Raw genomic sequence first — 20,833 nt, 5'->3', positions numbered from 1 at the left:
TTTTTAAAAAGCCAAACAAGCAAAGAGCATTTTATATTGAAATCTAGTGAATATAGTCAGTGCAAGCTGCTGATTGTTTTTTACTATTTTACCTGTATATCATTTTCAAAAATGGCTCAGCAGTGTCAAGAAGCAGTTCACAACAAGCAGACAGCAGACTTTCTAACTAGGTCTCCAAAAAAACATGAAAGGTGGTAATGAATGTTAGTTAAAATTGTAATAAGTTTAAGATAAACTGCTAATTGTGTGTTTGCGTAACATGCACAGCAGGATCTTTAATGTTGCAAGAAATAGGTAGTTTGTCCACATACCGACATTTGCAAACAGTAGTTTCCTATAACTCGCTGTCCTGTGCAAAGACCATATGTGTGTAGAAGTCTTTGCTCAGTGCAATGAAGCAACCAACGGCAAATCTTAAAATTAAATTTGGTTCCGAATAAAAAATTCTATCTAAAGCTAAGGCTAGACTAACAACCTCACTGTGTCACATCTCTCACATTCTGTTTGCAGTGTCTGATGCTGTGGGGAACCTGTCTTGCTCAGGAGTGAGCTGGGATTCAATTCAGCTGTCTTGGGAGCTTCCAGCCAACCCTAATGGGCAGATCCTGTTTTATGAGATTCTAGTGGAGGTAGACTCGCAGTCCTACATCCGTCAGGCTCACACAGCAGAGTACACAGTGACTGGGCTCTTACCAGACCAGGAGTATGTGCTCACTGTAGCTGCAGTCAACTCTGCAGGACCAGGAGACAGAGTAAACTGTTCCGCTTCCACCCTTTCTGAATCAGGTAGTCAGTCCTATTGTACTGCGTTAAGAATTTTGCACATTCAGGCACAGCTGAAGCTACTCACTGTGACTTCAGTGAATTGCTCATTTAAAATAGACTGAATAATTGATTGAATCCTCTCTCTGTCCGAACAGTCCCGGCTGCCCCTCGCTCCCTCACCATCTCTCAGGTCACACCTAGCAATGTGACACTGCAGTGGGCTCCACCGCTCTCCATTCCAGGCCTGCTGAAAGAGTACCAGATCGTTGCACAGCTGCTTTCAACTGTTTGTGAATCAAACCTAACACTTACTGCTCAACTGATGAAAGAGGACGATGTAGCCTCAGACTGCGTGGACTCTGATGTCACGTTGCCAGTAATTGCTTCAGATGCCTCTGAAGAGAACAGCGTCACACTCCAATCACTGGCTAAATACAGATACTACCGCTTCAGAGTAGCTGCTGTGACCAACGCTGGAGTTGGAGAATATACGCCGTGGAATTATGCACGCACCCTGGCTGGAAGTAGGAGCATCACAGTGATGATATGACCTTTTTGTGTTGCCAGAGAAGAGTTGGCAGTTAGTCAGGGCCTTTACACGGCTTGTCTGATGTTTCATTAGCAGCTTGAGCAAACACATACACGGTCACTGGCTTCACTTTAGTATAGTTGTTGTATTATGACATATTCCCATGTCTTTATAGGTTGTAGAATCAAAACAATTACTTACTCACAAGTCATAATCCTGCAGTCGCACTGTCATAGCACTCCTATGCTTTTCCCACTCCCAGGTTTTGTCTTTTCAAACCCTGCTGTTATTCTTTTTATCATCAGGTATAGGAGAGCATTATTGCATTTACATTTGGCACAGAATAATAAAGAATATACATATACAGCCATCAAATTACATTATATATGTGTGTATTTAATAGATCAGTCGTAGATCATGCCTCACTGGTCAGAGGTCCCTCACAGCACTGATGTAACAGACACATACCTCACCTCAGGCCGAAACGAGCCAAAAAGGCTCATTGCAGACACCACATGACATCATCTAAGAACAAGCATTAAAAAAGAGGGTGGAACTAGTGGTCTGTGTTAATAACATAGAATCATCAAGTAACACCAGGATGATAACACGGCAAGATCCACCTTATTATTACATGGTACCATGATTTAGCAATTACAGCCTCAAAATTCCTCACACACAAGTGCCTTCTGTCATGTCCTGTATTACTATAATCATCATAGTCATTATAATCACACACACTGTAATAATTAAATAACAGACCTCCCCTGGTAGTACTAATGCAAAGTCTTTAGTGTGTAAATTCAGTATCGGGGGGGGGGGGGGGGGGTATGAGAGATTAAACCTTATTTTGTTAGATTTTGTTGAAGTCTTGTTTGATTAATGAATCAACCAGATGTAATTTGATCCACTGTGCTCCAGTGAATAGCACATCTTTTGCTTTAGCCTGTTTTGTCCCATCTCCTCCCCCCAGACCCTGATGCTCCTCCCCGTGGCTTAAAAGTGACCCCCACCTCCAACAGCCTTCGCATCGTGTGGGACGCTCCAGCCGTTCTCTCTGGACCAACTTCATATCTTGTGCAGGTCACCTCACTGGGTTACATTTGTCAAAAATATTAACATGTCACCAGTGAAGTGGAAAACACAGACGCTCTTAGAAGAAAGCAACATGTTAGTTAGGGTTATAAAACAGCAGTAGCAGCTTAAAGGGCAGATTATCATGTGGTGTATTAAATGGATCTAATATGATATTAATGTGTCCATGAACTCTGCTGTTGTTTCAGGTTGATGGCCCTGCTATGAACATCTCTAAAGTGCGGGCTCCTGGAGAGTTGAGGACTGTCGTCGTGACTGACCTGATGGCTTTCACTCGTTACGTTGTGACTGTCACTGCCTTCACGGGTGCATTGGAGCACGCCGCTAGAGATGGGAAGGCCATCGGGCCGCTTGACTTCCAAACCCTGGAGGAAGGTAAGTTCTAGTAGTACAGGGTGTCCCAAAAAATTTACATCATTTCGCAGGCCAATAATTTTGGCAATTCTTGTTGAAATAACCTCGAATTTTCACAGAATGTATAGAATTAGATCAAGATTTTATATTTAATGTTTGATTTTTGTTCTGTTTTCAGGTTGAGCCATGCTGTTCACTCCCAAAGAGAAGTCATTTTGAATCTTAGAATATGCTGATGTTAATGATGGTCTACCAGATCCTTTAGCCCTGCATAAGCAGCCTTCCTCTTTAAATTTTTGGTACCAAGTCCAAATTTGTTTCAGCTGGTGAAGTGTTTCCAAATTTTTGCATTGAAGGCACACTGCACAGTCTTGGGTGACTGTGTGTGAGCAGATTCCAAGATGAAAAACGACTTCTCTTTGGGAGTGAACAGCATGAAAACAGAACAAAATAAAACATTAAATATAAAATCTTGATCTGTTTCTATACAGTCTGTGAAAATCTGAGGTTATTTCAATGAGAATTGCCAAAATTATTGGCCTGCGAAATGATGTCAGATTATTTGGGACACTCTGTACATCAGCTGCTCTCACCTGTGAATACAACATTCTAACTGCTGCATTATCCTCACTCTGTCCTCAGAACCCAAAGACCCTCCCAAGAATGTGACCGTCTCAGCAGTCCCAGAGGAAGTAAACCGTGTAAAGGTGACCTTCAGCCCCCCTGAGGCGCCCAATGGTAACATCACTGCCTACTTTGTGTACGTGTACGAGAAAGATCGGCTGGTCAAGAACATCAGCGTCACTATCACTCCAGGAGAGAATAACACGGTGGCGGCGGTCATAGAAGGCCTAAAGGGAGGACACAACTACAGCATACAGGTGAAGAACACACACGTATGATGCAAACATTTCTTGATCGCACATCTGGAGCTCTAACGGATGAGCTGTCAGCCTTTTCAGTGCTCTGAACTCTAAAAATGTGTTGTTCTCTCTGTCCTCTGTCTGCTGTGTTCCCGGACTCTTTTTTTTTTTTTTTTTGTATTTCTCTGTAGATTTCAGCAAGGAACGGGGCCGGCACAAGCCCTCCAAGCCCACGTGTCCACATAACTACAGGGATCAAAGGTACAAGCCCTTCTTTCTTGTCTGGGCTCTGCATCGCTCAAGAGTGTTTCTCTCTTTCTTGTTGAAACGATGTAGGATGGTGTGAGACAGACAACTGCCACTGCATAGGTTTTTTTTTCTCAGTATGGAGGCTTGTTCTGACACAGCAAATGTAACTGAGCGCTGTTATTATAGGGGAGTTGAGAATGCAGAGGGCCGATTTTACTATTATTCAGATGTGTTTTATGTGTAAATGTAACAGCATCTTCACACACACTGTGCTCACCTGACAACCTCTGTGTGTGTTCCTGTGTGTGTGTCTCCTCCTATGTGTGACATGCGGGTGTGTTCCAGCCCCATCCAAGCCAACCCAAACACCCCAGGCAGTCATGGGCCGTGGAGGGGTTGCCATGGTAACCCACAGGAGTATCGCCATCCGCATGCCTGCCTGTTTCTATAGTGACGACAATGGACCAATCAAAAAAATTCAGGTCATCGTGGCCGAGTCATCGGGTATGACTCTTAAAAAACATTGACAGCCATCACTTTTAGTTGAATGCACTTGGGTCTTGGTCTTTTTTTGTGTTATAAGCCTCGAGTGGAATCATGTTTTACAGTACGTCACTTTGTCCTAAGCTCACAAAAAACAAAATGTAAGCAAAAGCCGGAGGGCTTAACGTCAGCAGAAATGTGACTCAGTCCCTCTGCAATTCCTTTCCTCTCTAACTTCCTTCCTGTCACAGTGAAGGATATGCAGGACCTAACCAACTGGAAGACGGCATTCTTTGCTCGGCCTGCCCCTTACCTGACTGATGCGGGGTTCCCCAACCCGCTATGTCCTTCGGGGAACAGGGCTGGAGAGAGCCGATCAATGATGGGGAGCAACCAAAGTACAGAATATAAAAGAAAAGAAGAGACCTATGTGATCGGAAAAAATGATGACTGCATGCAGGAGAACAACACTGATTACTTCTGCAATGGACCTTTGAAGTCGAATGTTTTCTATGTGTGAGTGCACACATACACACTCAACCAGACAACATCTTAACAACTGTTGTATGTGTTCATTTTTCAAAAATCTAACATTGAATCTGAACTATGTTTTCTTTTTTTGTATTAACAGGTTTAAGTTCAGAGCCACTAACATTAATGGCCAACACACAGACTCTGAATACTCGGAGCTTGTCAAAACTTCAGGTAATATTACAAGGGATGACTCTGCATTACTCTACACCGAAAAAATGGGAAACACAACCTTTATCGTATAACCTTCTCTGTTGGTTTTATTTAATGTTCAACCTCTTCCTCTCTGTGTAGTGGATGGGATGTTGACCAGAGATGAGCAGATTATTATGGGCGTATTGCTGTCCTTCTTCTTGGCTGTGTTGATTATCCTCCTCATCTATTGCTCAGTCAGGTAAGATTGCAACATTCATTTATTTGGCAACATTTTTATGTTCTTACCAAATTTAGCAGATCATGCTGTATACAAATTCCTGTATAAATATGACTGTTGGCTGTGAATATTTTCCTACATTTTCATTCTATATTTGCTGTTCTAATTTAACAGTTTGTTTGTTTTTTTTGTTTTTTTTGACGTCAGGCTCCATCGGCATAAGAAGGAGGGTGGGACTTATTCACCCAGAGAGGCGGAGATCATAGAGACTAAGTGTAAGCTGGATCAGCTGATCGCTGTAGCAGATCTGGAGCTGAAACAAGAAAAACTCAACCGGTAAGTCTGTGTTCGTTTTAATCTAAAAGCATCACTTTGCCAAATATAACGCACGCACTTTTGGCAGCTAAAGCAGGGTGCACACTACATGACTTCAGGCTTGATTTAGCTGCTCCAAATAAGATTTTAAATCTAAGTCAACGAGACAAAAATCTCTTTGCTGCAGTGTACTTGATGTGCGCTCCTGTCAGCATAAAATCTTCCACTGTTGTAGAGTTTGTGCAAAAAATAGAAGCAGCAGCACCAAGACACAACACAGCACCATTGTGACTTTATAATTTATCTTCAGTTCTCTGCAGAACAGACAAGTTATCCTGTCTGCTTTTCTCCAACCATCCTCTCCTACAAATTTAGCATCTAGTTTCTCTTCTTTTTTTCCTTCTTCTTGTTTGGCACAAACAAGTGCACAGACAGTAAGTGCTGCAAGCTGTTCTGTCTTCACGGCCCACAATTTTGCATCAGGTGAGAAACAGAGTGGAGTTTAGTTTAACTTATGGTGTATCAAGGTCACTGTTGGTTCAGATAAGGGGAGAAATGGCAGGAAAGAGGAGCTTTTAGTGTGAGCGGTATGTTTTTTTGTTTGTTTTTTTTAAAGATAACTTTCAGTGCAGAGAGACGAGTTTAAATGTGGTTTATCAACAGATTCTTGTGCCCATATGTTGGACAGGTTGTCCACTAATCACAGATTTCAGGCACTGAAACCCAAATTGATCCGCAGGGTCTGAACAACAGCTTCCACAGCAGTACTTCAAGAGGAACTGAACGAATTGAAACATTAAAAACATGAAACTCACATGAGAAAAGAAAAAAAAAAAGTTTTGTCTCATATTTATTCTATGTAAAAGTACACTAAATACTAGACTTATCTGTCTAATTAACCTTTCAGAATGACCTTCCTTCATATGCAGGAACTGTTTAGTTATTTCCAATAAAAGATGCAGTTCCTGGGGATAGTTTGCTGTCTGCTGTTTAAATCTGTCAAGCACAAGAGCAACAATATGAACCAAAATGTGCATGTCTCCTGAGCTCAAACTGCGGTCATTAGGGCAGCATAAGTTGTCGTCTCTGCTTTGTTTTGACCTGAATCACTTCCTACCTTCCACAATGACATAAGATCTGTATAAACACAAACTTTCTCACACTTCATGTATAAAAAAAAAAAAAACACGCTTTTTCTTGTCACTGAAAAACTTTCCTTCCATGCAGACGCTTGCATTTACTCGCTTGGGCTTTGTTTTTCTCTCACTGAGCACTTTTCTCCCACCAGGTATTCTTCCTTCTTCTTTAAACGGAAAGAGATTTATGTCATCCAGTAAGTTTGGTTTTTAGCATGTGTGTGTGGCACATTTTGCTGTGTTTGTTTGTTCTACTCCCCTTATCACCACTGTATGTGTATGTTACCGAATAAGGCTCAAGTTAAATCATCCATCTGTGCTGTTTATTAAACTATTAGTGGAGGCTGATGGTTGAATGAATCAGTGAGATCAACATTTTACCTACAGCCGGCTCCTTTTCCTCCATAACTGGCAGGGATTGCAGAGCTTTTCTGATGCTCCTCTTCTTAACACCATTTTAATTTGTTTACCCACTCACTATCTCGAAATTGCTTAGAAAGCTTAGAGGGCACAAATGGTAAGCTTTATCGATAGCTTGAGATCTGCAAAGCTACAAGTCGCAGTGCTGCAGAGAAGCGTCTTTCACAGGGGAACAGACTCATGCTATCGATGCACGTGATGTTCACATATTCCTTTAGAATGAAACATCAAAGTCTTTGTGTTTAATCAAAGTGGATTCGATCACAAAGTGATTAAACCTCCTTTGCTTAAACACACTTCGCCATGCATTTTCAGCAGTGAGGATCAGTTAAGCTGTCATGGACAGAAATAACACAATGTGAGCTGTGATTATTGAGTTAATTTGTTTATTTTGGGTTGATATCTGCTGTCTATTTTTGTCCAGGCTGCTCAGCTACAGGAAATCGCTCAAGTAAGTCGCCCTGTATAAATAATGCGAATATGCACGCAGAAGCTGAAGCATAAATCAGCGTGTTCTGTGCTGCTCAGTATTGCTTGTAACCTAGAATAAGTATGCACAAAAAAATAGCATACTGTTGTGGCGTTATTGCACATCTCTCTGTTACTCACATTCAGTGCATTTCTCTCCTGCCTTCACTGACAGGCCTGTCAACAAGAAGTCTTTCCTGCAGCACGTAGAGGATCTGTGTGCCAATGACAATGCCAAGTTTCAGGAGGAGTTTGCTGTAAGTGTTTGCCTACAGCCTGGACCTAATCAAACCCATACAGCATAAATATATGAATAGAAATTGTCTTAAATTTATAAAAAAAAAACAAAAACTGGAGTGTGAAGGATTGGCTGTCGCTGGTAGACAAAATCAACGCCAGCTTTATTCTTGTTGCTGCAGAAGTGGGAGGTATAAAATACTATCGGATGTTTGTGGATAAAATAATACAAGAAGCTGCAAATATTAATGTAAACCGTGACCGTTGGCGCAGTATATAGTCATAACAAAACTGTGTGCCACTGTACTGCAGCCATGTTAGAACCAAACACGCTTCAGAAACCTCAGAAGAACTCTGACGTTTAATATTTTCAAAGTCAAAAGAATAGAGATTAATACCTTTTAATTTTAAGCTTACCAGTAGAAGACAAGTTAAAAGAATATATATTTTTGCTTTTTCTTCCACTCCAAGTTCATAATTTTTCCTTTGTAATTATTAAGAGCATCCTTGACCTTTAGCTTTATGCACACATGTTTTAGTGAATACTGATGTGTTCAAATGTATCCCTCCAGGAGCTCCCAAAACTGCTGCAGGACCTGGCCACCACAGACGCTGACCTACCCTGGAACAAATCCAAGAATCGCTTCCCCAACATCAAACCTTGTATGTGATCAGACTAAAAATTAGCTTTTCAGGCCTGCAATGCTTACAGTATGCCCAAATTGGGTCTGTGTTGCAGCTCCGTTCTACACTGTAAATGGATTTCACCATAACACGGTTTAATCGCAGCTGCATTTCCTACATTTAAACTGCATTCTTCTCACTGTTCTGTGTCCAGACAATAACAACAGAGTGAAACTGCTGTCAGAACCAGGCACTGCGGGCTCAGACTACATCAACGCCAGCTTTGTCTCAGTGAGTACCAGTTTCTAAACGAGAATCCTGATTCTGTCTGATAGATTTTTAAGTTTTAACATGCCTCCCTGTGTCTTTCTGTGTTTCTTTAGGGCTACTTGTGTCCTAATGAGTTCATCGCCACCCAGGGTCCTCTGCCCGGCACCGTGGCTGACTTTTGGAGGATGATCTGGGAAACAGGAACCCGCACCATCGCCATGCTCACGCACTGTTACGAGAAAGGCAGAGTGCGTCATGAGAGATTTGACACTGTTATGAAACGCCACTAATATCAGCATTCAGAGAACTGGCTCCATTTTGGGCTTCATTCCCAGGAGAGTTATGTCTGCTCTGAAGATCTGATGTATGTTTGTGTTTATCTGTGCATGTGTGCGTGCGTGTGTGTGACATTTTAGAGCCGGTGTCACCAGTACTGGCCAGACGACGACAACAAGCTGATGACAGTGTTTAGTGACATTCTCATCTCAAAAGTGTCAGAGGAAGTCCTTCCTGACTGGACTGTCAGAACCCTGAAAGTAGAAAAGGTACTGAGCTGAAATTCTCTCATAATCACAACACACACACACACACACACACACACACACACACACACACACACACACACACACACACACACACACACACAACACGTGGACTGTAAATGTGCATGCTGTCTCAAAATTGGCTAAAAAAAACAGACATTATTAATTCTTTACTAATTAGAGAGTTATCATTATAATATTAATAGAAATTCCTATAATGACAAATTTATGGGAAAATCTAATGGATTTAAAAATGCACAGTAAAATGTATTGTTCCAGTTTTTCGTTCGTGGTGTGCTTGTTTGGCATTATTTAGGCAAAGATAAGAAAGTCCTAAAGAAAGATCATATTTTTTAAAAATGGCATTTTTTCCCCTAAGGGACAGTGAAGAGAAGGATAATGTAGATTTGAAAAGAAGAATTACACACAGCAAATGATCCCCAGCTGGGATTTAAACAGAGGATCTGCTGTTCAAGGGAAATGTGACCATGTGGCATTTATCCATTATTCAACTACTGGGTCGCCCAGGTTAAAATGAATTTAAAGACTTTTGATACTACCAGTTTGGAGGAAACAAACATGTAAAACATATATTTTTTAAATTATATCCTGTATTTGATGTCTTTAATGTTCTGCTCAAAGGAGAGAGTTCAGTCAAAAGATACACTTAGATTCTTGGTTGTCAGACCATCACTCACTCATTTAATATTAACTGGTCAGACTGCTGTTTATGTGGGTTCTGGCCAATTAGCATTTCAGTTTTTATCAGAAGTTAGAAGCAGTAGTTATGTTCCATTCTATTTTTCACAGCAGATGAGCAGTCTTTAGTTTGATCTTTTAATAATGATCATCAACTACATTTCTAGACAATGAACTATGTTGTTAAAAGCAGAAGGTTATCAAGTTTTAGTGAGCGTAGTTTCAGTGTAACCAGTCCAGAATCCAGACGAAAAAGATGACTGTCAGATGTATGAACAGAAAGCTGCTTTTCAGAGCTTTTTGAAATGCATTTGAAAAGAAGGGAATGTCAGAGTCTGGATGCATATTATTAGAAGACCCTGGATCAAGGTGGCATTTCTTACAACTAAAGCACCTTTAAAGCTGGTAAGGACAGCTGTAACTGATGAATTAGCAATATTCAGCACTGAAGGTCCCAGAATGATGTGAGATGTTTGAAAAGTTAAGCTGATAGAGAGACGAGACAGGCGTCTGGTTTGACAGCCGACGCTAGCTGTGGTGGGATAAGCTGTGTGCACATGTCGTGTACAACTCTGTTTAAACAGAGACTGACTGGGATTCAGCATAACGCTTAACTGCTTCCGCAAATGTAGCTGAAGATGAAAAACTCATTTAATATCTAATCTCATCTGTTTTACTGCCAAAAAATCATGAGTCATAAAGGGCGAGCAGCAAAGAAATGGCTTCATTTGAGTAAGTCTGGCTCTAGTGTGAAATAGAGATCCAGGATTTATTTACCGATTAAGTGAGGCAAATGTGATGCAGACAGTCCATGTTTGTACATCTATAAACACTCGTACCACGAGAGATAGAAAGCTCCCAGTTTTGCTTTACACCATTTAGTGTTTCAGTCTCCTGCAGATCTACTACTGTATTCAAGGAGAAATGGCTGCATTTAAGTCACTGATGCAATTTTCAGCAGGGTCTGATGCAGTAAAAGCCAGAAAAACATGACAATGTGGAGATTCAATTGAGCACACCTCAGGAAGTTTTTCTCTCTTTTTCTTGTGATGCATTTCACCACCTGCGGCAGGATAATTTGGGACTGAGTGAAAATAAACCGCAGTGCCCATGTTTTAGTGAAGAAACATGTCATCCAGTGTGAACAAAAAATGTCAAATATCAGCACATGTATCCACCAGAATGAAACCTAACCTCCTGTCCTGTGTAAACGCTTCCCTGCAGCATGGACAGTACATTTTGGTCCGCCACTTTAACTACACATCGTGGCCTGAGCATGGAGTACCAGATTCTTGCAGCACACTCATTAAGTTCGTCAAAGCTGTCCGAGCGCACAGGCACGAAAACACCACTATAGTGGTCCACTGCAGGTAACAGTGCATGAATTATAGTGATATCCCTACAAATGAAAGCACTGACCTCTTTCTTCTGTTAACTAATAACAGTCATGAATGGCTCTCTTATGAATGTGCTTGCTCTCTTGTTGTTTCCTCAGTGCCGGTGTAGGAAGGACGGGTGTGTTCATCGCCCTCGATCACCTCATTCAGCACGTCAGAGACCACGAATTTGTGGATATTTACGGGCTGGTGGCTGAACTGCGCAGGGAGAGGATGTGTATGGTGCAGAATCTGGTGAGTTGATGTGAAATATCAGCACATTTTATTTTTGTGTAACCTAGAGAGAGAGAGAATAAACAAAAGGCAGAACTGTATTTTTATCTTAAGTTGTTCCAATGCACTTAAGAATCATCAAAGACCCATCAATACCAGTGTAGTTGTCCTACTTTTCACTTCATGCCCTGCTGTGATCCCATTCCCATCTGAAAATATTTAGAAAAAATTTTGTATCGACAAAAGGAATGATCTGGCAGTGGATTAAAGGCAAGTGCTGAGCAGGATTCCCCTCTTGAAACAGCATGAATCTATCCTTAAAATTACCTCGGTGCCTATTTACGTATCTACTGCAGAGCGCCTCTTCTCTGTATCTGTGTTTTATTATTTCTAGATGTTCTGCCCATTTCTACGTGCTCATGTTTTGGCAGTGAGCTTTGAGCCTGCGGTTTCTGTGTGAGAGCGTGATTCTTTAGGCCATGCCAGCTATTAGTATAATGCAAGAGACAATCATTCAGATCAATTATTTTATCAACTCGGAAACGTCATTGCTGAGATACTAGAGCAGAGTGCCTTTTCAAGCAGCGTTAAACACGGGAGTGGGTTAACCGTGTTTTCTGAGCCACTTATTCATTAGTGACTACAAAAAAAATCGTTGAAGTTATTCTTGAAGTCCATCACATCTGACGTAGCTACTTCATCCCACTTTCCAGCCGTACTTTCTATTATTAAGTAGAATGACTATTAATGACAATTAGAAGTAGAATTTCAGATGTGCTGACTTCTGTTTTTAGCTTCCAAAGAAAAGATTCCCCTGATAATTGAGTTGAATTAGGGATGTATTTAACCCTGTCATGTAGTCAGACTGCTCCTGCTGTGTGCTGCAATGATGTGTAAAACTTTTATCTCCACATCACCAGATAACATCAATAAACTGTGAAGGAATGAGATGCAGGCAGAGAGAAGCACACACGGTTCATTTGCCTTAAAATCAGCCTTCATATGCTACAGTATGTCATGCAGTTAATCCCAGAATTACTCATAGCCAGATTGTTATTTATAGTGTATTATTTGACTAGTAGGTTTTTTTTGGCTGGTAATGACATAAGCATGTGATGAAAGAGGGTAAGACATTGTGTTAATTGATCTGAGCTATTTGTTTTTTAAATACGCTTTTACTGATAATCCATCCATCTATTATCTATACGCCACTTAATCCTCATTAGGGTCACAGCGGGGGGCTGGAGTCTATCTCATCTGACTTGGGTGAAGGCAGGGGACACCATGGACAGGTCACCAGTCTATCACAGGGCTATACGTACAATCAATCACTCACATTCACAACCATGGACAATTTAGAGTTACCAATTTGCACTTTAGCTTTGCAGCTAGAAGATCCCTGGATTGCGTCCTGGCCTTCCTGGGATCTTTCTGCATGGAGTTTATATGTTCTCCCTGTGCATGCGTGGATTTTCTCTGAGTATTTTGGCTTCCTCCCACAGCCCAAAAACATGCTGAGGTTAATTGATGTCCGTAGTTGTGAATGCGAGTGTGATTGTTTGTCTCTATATGTAGCCCTGTGATAGATTGGTGACCTGTCCAGGGTGTCCCTTCACCCAGAGTCGGATGGGATAGACTCCAGGCCCCCCGTGACCCTAACAAGGATTAAGTGGTGTATAGAGGATGGATGGATGTTTTTGGACTGTGGGAGGAAGTGGGAACACCTGGAGAAAACCCAAGCATGCACAGGGAGAACATGCAAACTCCATGCAGAAAGATCCCGGGAAGGTGGGGGCTCTTCTAGCTGCAAGGCGAAAGTGCTAAGTGCTAACCACCAAGCCACTGTGCAGCCCCCTTTTACTGAAAATGACTTTTAGAATTAAACTTTTCCAAATTATTCATAGCCCTCCAAATTATTGTTTCCTTTCCAAAAAAATGCAGCTTCTATCCTATTCTAAATGGTCCTGGTAATTTCTACCATGTTCTAGGGGATTTTAACACACTATAAATTGACAACTGTTGATCCATCTCTGAGAGAGAACGGCACATTCTGGCTTCTCACAGGACAGTGAAAGGCTCTAAAGCCATATCCAAATATTGTCAACTGCCAGTGGAAAGCATATTCAGAAAGCACAAACAGTTCTGCAGTGTAAAAAATCTAAAAGGGCACACTCAGGATCCAAATGTGACTCCTCCCCTGGCAAGAATGGTCATGTGAGAGGCCAAGAGGAATTCCAGCTGAACTACCACGGCTGGTAAATCTTTGCAATTCTGGTAACAGTATTTCAAATACACATTGCAGCAGACACTGCACAATGCTGGTATTTGTGAACGACGACCAGAAAACTCCATTAAGACAGACACACAGTTCACTTCTCCCTTGAAAAGCTCCCCTACACGAATAAAAAGCTTTTGGTCATCAGTTCTTGGGTGGGATGAAATGAGAATGGAATTGTTTGGATTCAGAGACGAGGCTTTTGTATGCTAAAAGAAAGGAGAATCATTCCACCCCAAGAACACCATCCCAGAATGTTTTCTGGAAATATACTACTTTGTGTGTTTATATCAGCCGATGGGACAGGGAACCTTATGAAAATAAACGGCATCAAGAGGACATTAAGATTCTAAAGGAAAACCTAAGGCAATCAGCCAAAACCTTGGACAATGTCCAACAAGACAATAACCTGAAACATAGAGCCAAAGTGGTCAAGACAAGGATAAAAGGAAACATTTTGGAGTCCAGCCAGAGTTCAGACCTGAATCCCATCAAGAATGTAATGGAAAGAAGCATTTCAACCCCAAAGACCTGCAGATCGTCGTAGTAGAAAAGTGGTCCAAAATCCCAGCAGAGACATGTGAAAAGCCTGTTTGCGCCTTTAAGAACCATTTGATTACTGTGGTGGCAAAGGAAGGCTTTGGCACTAATTACTGAGAATGAGTATTTTTAGACATGATACCTTTCATAAAAAAAAAAACATTAAAAACCACAGACGTGCTTTAAATTTATAGTTAGCAACTCTAACACAATGTCTTGCCTTCTTTTTTTCACTTGTTTATGGAAGAAACAAGAAGAAACAGTAATGTTAAATGAAAATTCACTATAAATCAAAATTTCACATGTGAATTATTTTGGGTTTGTCTCTATGCCGCAGGACATCTCAGTAAATTATGTTGTTCATGTTCAGGAAGTTGGCTGATTCAGCCTGGGAAGGACTCTAATGAGGTCGCAGAACCAAAACAATAAAAAATAAATGTAACAAAACAAACAACAAAAAAAAACATGGGGAACTGTCTGTGTGTATTCACAAGGAGAGCAACTTTTCATTGAATGAATTAGGCACGATCATTATCATGGAGCACATACAGCAAAATACATTTTACTCATCACAGTTAAGTTGATGTTTGACTTCTTAAATGATAATGTTTTAAAAAGTCTTGACAGTTTACACTATATGTGCTTTTTCTGCTGTTTTGTCAAGAGAATTCTGTTGTTTATATCACTATAGGTTCAGTCTTGTTGAAGAAATTTCACCCTGAGTCCTTCGAAGTTTGCTGTAGTGGGGTGTTTATTGGTATTCTGGCATACGGCGGGCTTACCAACACAGAGCATGAGTCTGAATGTAAGCCAGCCCAGGACATTTTCAGAGTCTACGTTTTATAGGGATGGTCAGATTGTGGGTCAGAGGGTAGGAAGTAGGCGTATGTAAATACAAGGGTGAATAGTGCTTCATTTGCATATGGTTGCTAATCAGTAACGGAGGGTAATACAACAAAGAACAAAAGATAATTGAATCAAGAGGCCTGGCAGACAACAAAAGGTGCGACTACAAAAGGTAAGAGGCAGGTTTGACAGACAGTAACAAAAGACAAAAGAATTGTGGATAACTGTGGGAAATGGAGTGAAGGAGTGACACTAGACGGTATCTGTAGCAAAAGGTTTTCTTCATCAGTGTGAGATTAACACAATCTAAAAGTGCAGTATCTGTGTGTTGTCAGGCTCAGTACATCTTCCTGCACCAAAGTACGCAGGAGCTGCTAAACAATAAAGGCAACAGCCAATCCATTTGGTTTGTGAGCTATTCTGCTCTGGAAAAGATGGACTCCCTGGATGCCATGGAAGGTAAACAACATGTAAACACACACAAACACATAGACAGTCTGCAGCATAGTGCTCACACCACTCATTTGCTGGTCTGCAGGTGATGTTGAACTGGAATGGGAGGAGACCACTATGTGAAGATCTGAGGTATGCCTGTACCTGGGAGTATTTTTTCGGGGTCATTGGCACATGACCTGTGCACTAACCCTAAACAGAACCATCTCCACCAATCAGAGTTAGAGGATGAAGGTGGAGGAACGGGAGGTGAACATCACAGTCTGAACTGAACAACTAAGACTTTGTTGCTCCACTTCAAACCTACTTCTCAGCACAGTCCTCTCCTTCCTGCACCTCTTGTCCACTTGTTTCTGGAGATGGTAAGAGAAACAGAAAGTGAGAGAAACAGGGGTAAGAGAGAAAGGGGTGAGCTGATTGTGAGAGCGCTATCGCATCTGTAAGCCTGCAGGTACTTTGCACAAATTGATTTCACTGTAATTATTTTATTATGTTGATATCATCTACCTTTTTGTAAGATAATTTATTCAGCCAAAATGGTATTGTTGTTGTTTTTCAAGTCTCTTTGTAGCTCTGTCTGTGTCGAGGTGTTGTTTATCCTTTCTCAAGAGTGATTTGCAAAAATAAAAGTAACTTGCATTTTTTCTGGCCTTGAAACTTCACAGGAGAAAACACTGGAGGCCTTTCGCATTAGAGCCACAGTCGTCACATGTAGTCGTTTTTGATATTGCAATAGAAAATTACAAATTACCATGTTTGCTAGTCTTGTCTTTGGAGGACAGAATAAGAGAGTGCTATATTAGCCTAATGGTTAAGATGCCTTCCACGTAGCTGAGGTGTCCACGGTTGCGGTTGTGCGCTCTTCTCTCCTTCCCCCGCAGCCATCAAGTAAAGGCCCAGTCAAAAACAAATGAGTCTACAGAATATGGAATGAGACTCCCAGTGAATATTATGTCCTCGAAATCACGCAGACACACACGTATGCGGATTCACTGCAACACAAAGATGTGACAAGTCGGATTCAGTATTGCTTTGGGGCCAACCATGTCTGCTAATGAATGAGTTCAGGCCCAGTGTGCTGGGATGACACAGGAGCACCAGCAGAGACTGATTTCCCATAAGCTCCCTCATTCCACTATCCTCCTTGCACACCTGGTGCAAATTCATTCATTAGAAAGACGGAGAGAGCTACAGGCGGAGGCGATATTGAGGTTGATGCACACAGACGGACAGTCCAGGAGCGAGAGTAAAAACTACTTTATTCTTTCATTCTCTTCAAACAGAAAAAATTTAGAAATTCCATTAGTAAACATGTTGATCTTTAAGAAATCTCCTTTTTAGAAATATTGTGAGGGTGCAAAGATTAATGACAGTGCTCCACAGTGAGGATGCAGATTGGTGCGTCTCCATGACAACCACGGAGAAAGCAGGGGGTAAGGGCAGAAAGAGGAGGAGGGAAGCAGAGAGAGGAGAAAATGACATCAATCAACCCAACATGCCCTGACAATAATGATACAAACACAGAATCAAACTCCTCCCGTGTACTGTAAACAAAAAGAAAACAAAGCAACAAAAAAAACTGAACAAAAAATATCATGCGGTATAGCACAAGTCAGTCAGAGTTTACAGTAAACAAAGTGGGGCTGCTGACTTGAGAAATCAAGCAGTTTCTAAGGTAAATTTAAGCTGAATTTGTTGTTGCTTTGGCAGCTATGTGCGTGTTTGTGTACATCAGAGTGCGTGGGCGTGTGAGCATGTGTGCGCTTGTTGATATATCAGTGTGTGACTGCATGTGTGTATGTGCGCGTAACTGGTGGAGTCACTGTATGTATTCACCAATACAGCATAGCCCTTTACACACCTTAACAGGTGACACAGCCATCTCTTAATAATCCTGTAATAACATGATATGGTAATTTAATGATGGATGCAGATCTGTAATAATGTTCAGTGTTTGTTACCATGGTAACTGGAGTGTATTCTATAAAAGCTGCCTGTTTCCCATCTCTCACAGCAGTAGCATTTAGGACACCCGCTGATATTACGTGTGAATAATAATAATAATCGCTATGATGACTATAATATCCGTTTTTTTCTTTTAAACTAGAGTTTTTCTCTGTACAAATACATACGTAGATACACACACTGGGCAAACCAATCACTTTTTCAGAATAAATCTATATTATCTATTTACAATATATCCAATATATTCTGTGGTGCAAAAGGTACAAGACGTGTTCGGTATGTCTCGGTCGGATGACTCGTGATGTGCTGTACAAACTGGCTCAAGCTCGAAACCATCGACACTGGACAGACGACACGGTGATGAAATCAATAATTATTTCCATAGACATCTTCAGTTTTTCCCCCTGATTTAACATTCAGTACAGAAATGCATCTCTGCTTATATAATATTTTCATTGCTTAAGGAAAATATAATAGGTGAGAGGGGAGGGATGCTTTTGTGAGGTGACCTTGGAGTAGTTATACTTCATTTTTAAAATAAAGCTTAAAAAATAAAGAGAGTTTTTCTGGGCAGGAATATTGCCTAAATCCAAAGGTAACACCAATATTCACACTAGATAACCCATTAGGAGTAAATGTACAGGAGAGGAAAAGGCTTCATCTGTCTGTGTTAGCCTCCTCTTGGATGAATTACCAGCCCGACTCCCTGATGCCCGTGAGTAAGCAGACTGAACACACAGTACACAAGCACTCTGCTCTCAGTGCAGCTCAGAGGTGCAGTTACAGTGTTATATATTGCAGTGCGGCAGACTCTTTCCTGAGCTCTGTGAGAGAACAACTCACCAGAATCAGGGCTCTGACACACTACTGTGAACATATCTGCTCGCACAAGTTCAGCACAACAATGAAGTACAGAAACATGATTGTCGTCAGGATATCGTTTTAGGTTAGTTTAGCGGGTAGCAGCATCCTCCCTTTGCTACACTTGTACTGTACATTACATGGTAGAGAGCCATTTATCTTTTTCTTCACGTTCTCCTTCATGCGTGACTATCTGTTCCCTGGAAAATGAAGGAACAAATAAGCTGGTACTCTTGTTTCTTCACATTATGCAGAGATGAGAAAATAAAATGATTGTAGTATAGAGAAGCTAGATTAGCTGTGCTGAAAGGATTCCCCTCTGAGTGTGGTATGAAATGCTGAAACCTGGACCAATGAAAGACGTCAACATCAATATCCTCAAATAAAACAAAAAAATGTAATTTTGTTCTTCGCATTTAAAGTGATCTCGTGTCCTTTCAGGGACGCCAGGGCTGCTTTTCTGACACCGTCTCTTGATTTCACAGTCAAAGCTCACGGACACATTTGCTGGACAGGTGACATTTAGAAATGCAAAGTTGCCATAACCCTTGAAGAATGTGAAATCTAGACAGACATCAACATCAGCTACCAGGTGACATGTTGGAGACAAAGGAAAGAAGAAAAGTTCAGAAATTTCATCAAAGCTACTCCAAAAACAACACAGCTCTGTCAAGACCCGAATAGATTCCCGGTGTCCTTTTCCTTCAACTCATACAGTATGTTCTCGTTTCTTTTTTTTGCACTGCCTTTATCTTACGATTCAAAGTGAGTCGAATGTGCTCCAGCATGTATGTGTTGTTGCGTGTGAGGGCCGCATCTGACCCCACAGGGTTCATAAAATAGCTGATGACTCAAACGATGCTTCGGGAGCCGCTGGAGTTGCGCCTGCGGGTGAGAGGCATGGTGTGGTGAAGGGGCATGGGGGAGTCAGGGGGACAGAATTGGTGAGGGTGGTTGTAAGGTGGAGGGGAGGCGGGAGTGGGGGCTGGGGGCCGTCCCCCTCTCGGATGCGGACCGGCGTCGACAGGGCTGACTGGATAAGCTGATGGGTGGCCGGGCCTTGGCTGAGGAAGGCCTCCATCCGCCCTCGCCCACTCTGGTCCACAACGATCACCTTGACGATCTGCTGACACTGGATGAGTGTTTCTGGGCGGAGCTCTCCAGCTGGGACGGGGCTGAGCAGGGCGGGAGGTGCAGCCAGGGCCAGAGGCGTGGACTCAATGCTGGGCTGGCTCAGCTGATAGGTCTGCAGCCTGTTGTGAATTGACACCTAGTTTAGGAACAGTCAGAGAACGCATGAGGAGTTACCAGCCTGAACGCAGCCTCTACGCAGCCCTCTGGTGTGTTACGCACATGGGCATGCAGGCATGCAGGCAGGCAGTGTGCAGAGTGAGCACATGCAAAACACACACACACACACTCTCTTACATTTTCTCTCTATCATCTCTTTACATGATTTATCTCAATCATGTGTCTACACACACCAGCCCGGGAGGAGAAAAAGGGGTTGTGGGGTAACGAGAGAGTTTGGTCAGAAATTATGATGGGAACGCTTCGATTTTTATGTGTGCGAGTGTGGGACATGATCAATGAGTGGGAGAATGAGAAGCTAAAGGGGTGCCAGGAGAGGAGAGAGATGACACCGAGGGCGTGGTGTCTCCCTAACACAATAGTTTACAACTCTAAAGGGCTGACTGAGAGGCAGGAGAAAGAGAGGAGAGATAATTGGGCAAAGGAATAAAACAGAGAAAACTGGATAGGGGAGAAGAACAGCTTCTATCACTATGCCTGGTTAAAGGAAGGGGCTGGTTTACAGACACACAGCCACCCACACACACACACTCACACACACTCACAGACTGTTAACAGTATCAAGCTTATCTGGCTTTGTAGATGGTATTCTAGGAACCAGCCTGGCTTATGGTGGCTTGCAATGGCTTATACAGTAAGGCTGGCAAGCAGCAGCTGATGAAAGAAGGGATGTTGTATAGTGAGTAGAGTGGCTGCTGATCTACTCTTGAGGCACAGAAAGAGACTGTTTGTAGCGCCACTACAGCAGCTCCTCTCAGCGGCCTTTGTATCCTTGGCTGCATAGTGGGGATGTGCCTCAGGCGGAGCTCTTTTAAAGCAAAGCATAAAGCACACTTTCTTTTCAGGACGAGGCACAGTCCCTATCTAACCCCCCCGACACACACACACACGCTCCCATACAAAACCACACCCACAGCGCTGGAGATGCAGATACTTACCTGGGGGAGACAAGAGTAGCTTTGGCACTCACCTCCACTGTGTTGTTGTTGCCGGTTTTATCGTAGGCATCCTGCTGGCCT

General features: G+C 42.1%; 2 protein-coding genes across 5 annotated transcripts in view; one reads left to right on the top strand and one right to left on the bottom strand.

Moving 5' to 3' along the window:
* ptprq (protein tyrosine phosphatase receptor type Q) overlaps nucleotides 1–16,321 on the top strand; it is a 47,460-nt gene extending 31,139 nt beyond the window's left edge. For all 4 annotated transcript variants that reach the window (XM_051951441.1, XM_051951442.1, XM_051951444.1 and 1 more), the window contains 22 exons: nucleotides 511–786; nucleotides 921–1,289; nucleotides 2,268–2,377; nucleotides 2,578–2,764; nucleotides 3,386–3,624; nucleotides 3,798–3,867; nucleotides 4,201–4,359; nucleotides 4,590–4,854; nucleotides 4,970–5,043; nucleotides 5,164–5,263; nucleotides 5,450–5,578; nucleotides 6,846–6,890; nucleotides 7,538–7,564; nucleotides 7,757–7,838; nucleotides 8,391–8,481; nucleotides 8,657–8,733; nucleotides 8,826–8,960; nucleotides 9,129–9,257; nucleotides 11,178–11,323; nucleotides 11,449–11,584; nucleotides 15,560–15,683; nucleotides 15,763–16,321. In XM_051951441.1, the coding sequence (XP_051807401.1) occupies nucleotides 511–786; nucleotides 921–1,289; nucleotides 2,268–2,377; nucleotides 2,578–2,764; nucleotides 3,386–3,624; nucleotides 3,798–3,867; nucleotides 4,201–4,359; nucleotides 4,590–4,854; nucleotides 4,970–5,043; nucleotides 5,164–5,263; nucleotides 5,450–5,578; nucleotides 6,846–6,890; nucleotides 7,538–7,564; nucleotides 7,757–7,838; nucleotides 8,391–8,481; nucleotides 8,657–8,733; nucleotides 8,826–8,960; nucleotides 9,129–9,257; nucleotides 11,178–11,323; nucleotides 11,449–11,584; nucleotides 15,560–15,683; nucleotides 15,763–15,800 (3,008 nt within the window). In that variant the 3' untranslated portion in view covers nucleotides 15,801–16,321. The remainder of the gene's footprint in view (nucleotides 1–510; nucleotides 787–920; nucleotides 1,290–2,267; nucleotides 2,378–2,577; nucleotides 2,765–3,385; nucleotides 3,625–3,797; nucleotides 3,868–4,200; nucleotides 4,360–4,589; nucleotides 4,855–4,969; nucleotides 5,044–5,163; nucleotides 5,264–5,449; nucleotides 5,579–6,845; nucleotides 6,891–7,537; nucleotides 7,565–7,756; nucleotides 7,839–8,390; nucleotides 8,482–8,656; nucleotides 8,734–8,825; nucleotides 8,961–9,128; nucleotides 9,258–11,177; nucleotides 11,324–11,448; nucleotides 11,585–15,559; nucleotides 15,684–15,762) is intronic.
* A 598-nt stretch (nucleotides 16,322–16,919) lies between these two features.
* The window catches only part of iqsec3b (IQ motif and Sec7 domain ArfGEF 3b), a 36,358-nt gene continuing 32,444 nt past the window's right edge, over nucleotides 16,920–20,833 (bottom strand). Inside the window, 3 exon segments of the mRNA XM_022191907.2 lie at nucleotides 16,920–19,473; nucleotides 19,476–19,773; nucleotides 20,785–20,831. Coding sequence (XP_022047599.2) covers nucleotides 19,355–19,473; nucleotides 19,476–19,773; nucleotides 20,785–20,831 — 464 coding nt within the window. The 3' untranslated portion in view covers nucleotides 16,920–19,354.

Source organism: Acanthochromis polyacanthus, chromosome 8, assembly GCF_021347895.1.
Source record: "Acanthochromis polyacanthus isolate Apoly-LR-REF ecotype Palm Island chromosome 8, KAUST_Apoly_ChrSc, whole genome shotgun sequence".
Classification (NCBI taxonomy): Eukaryota; Metazoa; Chordata; class Actinopteri; family Pomacentridae; genus Acanthochromis; species Acanthochromis polyacanthus.
This window is presented reverse-complemented; position numbering and strand designations above follow the sequence as displayed.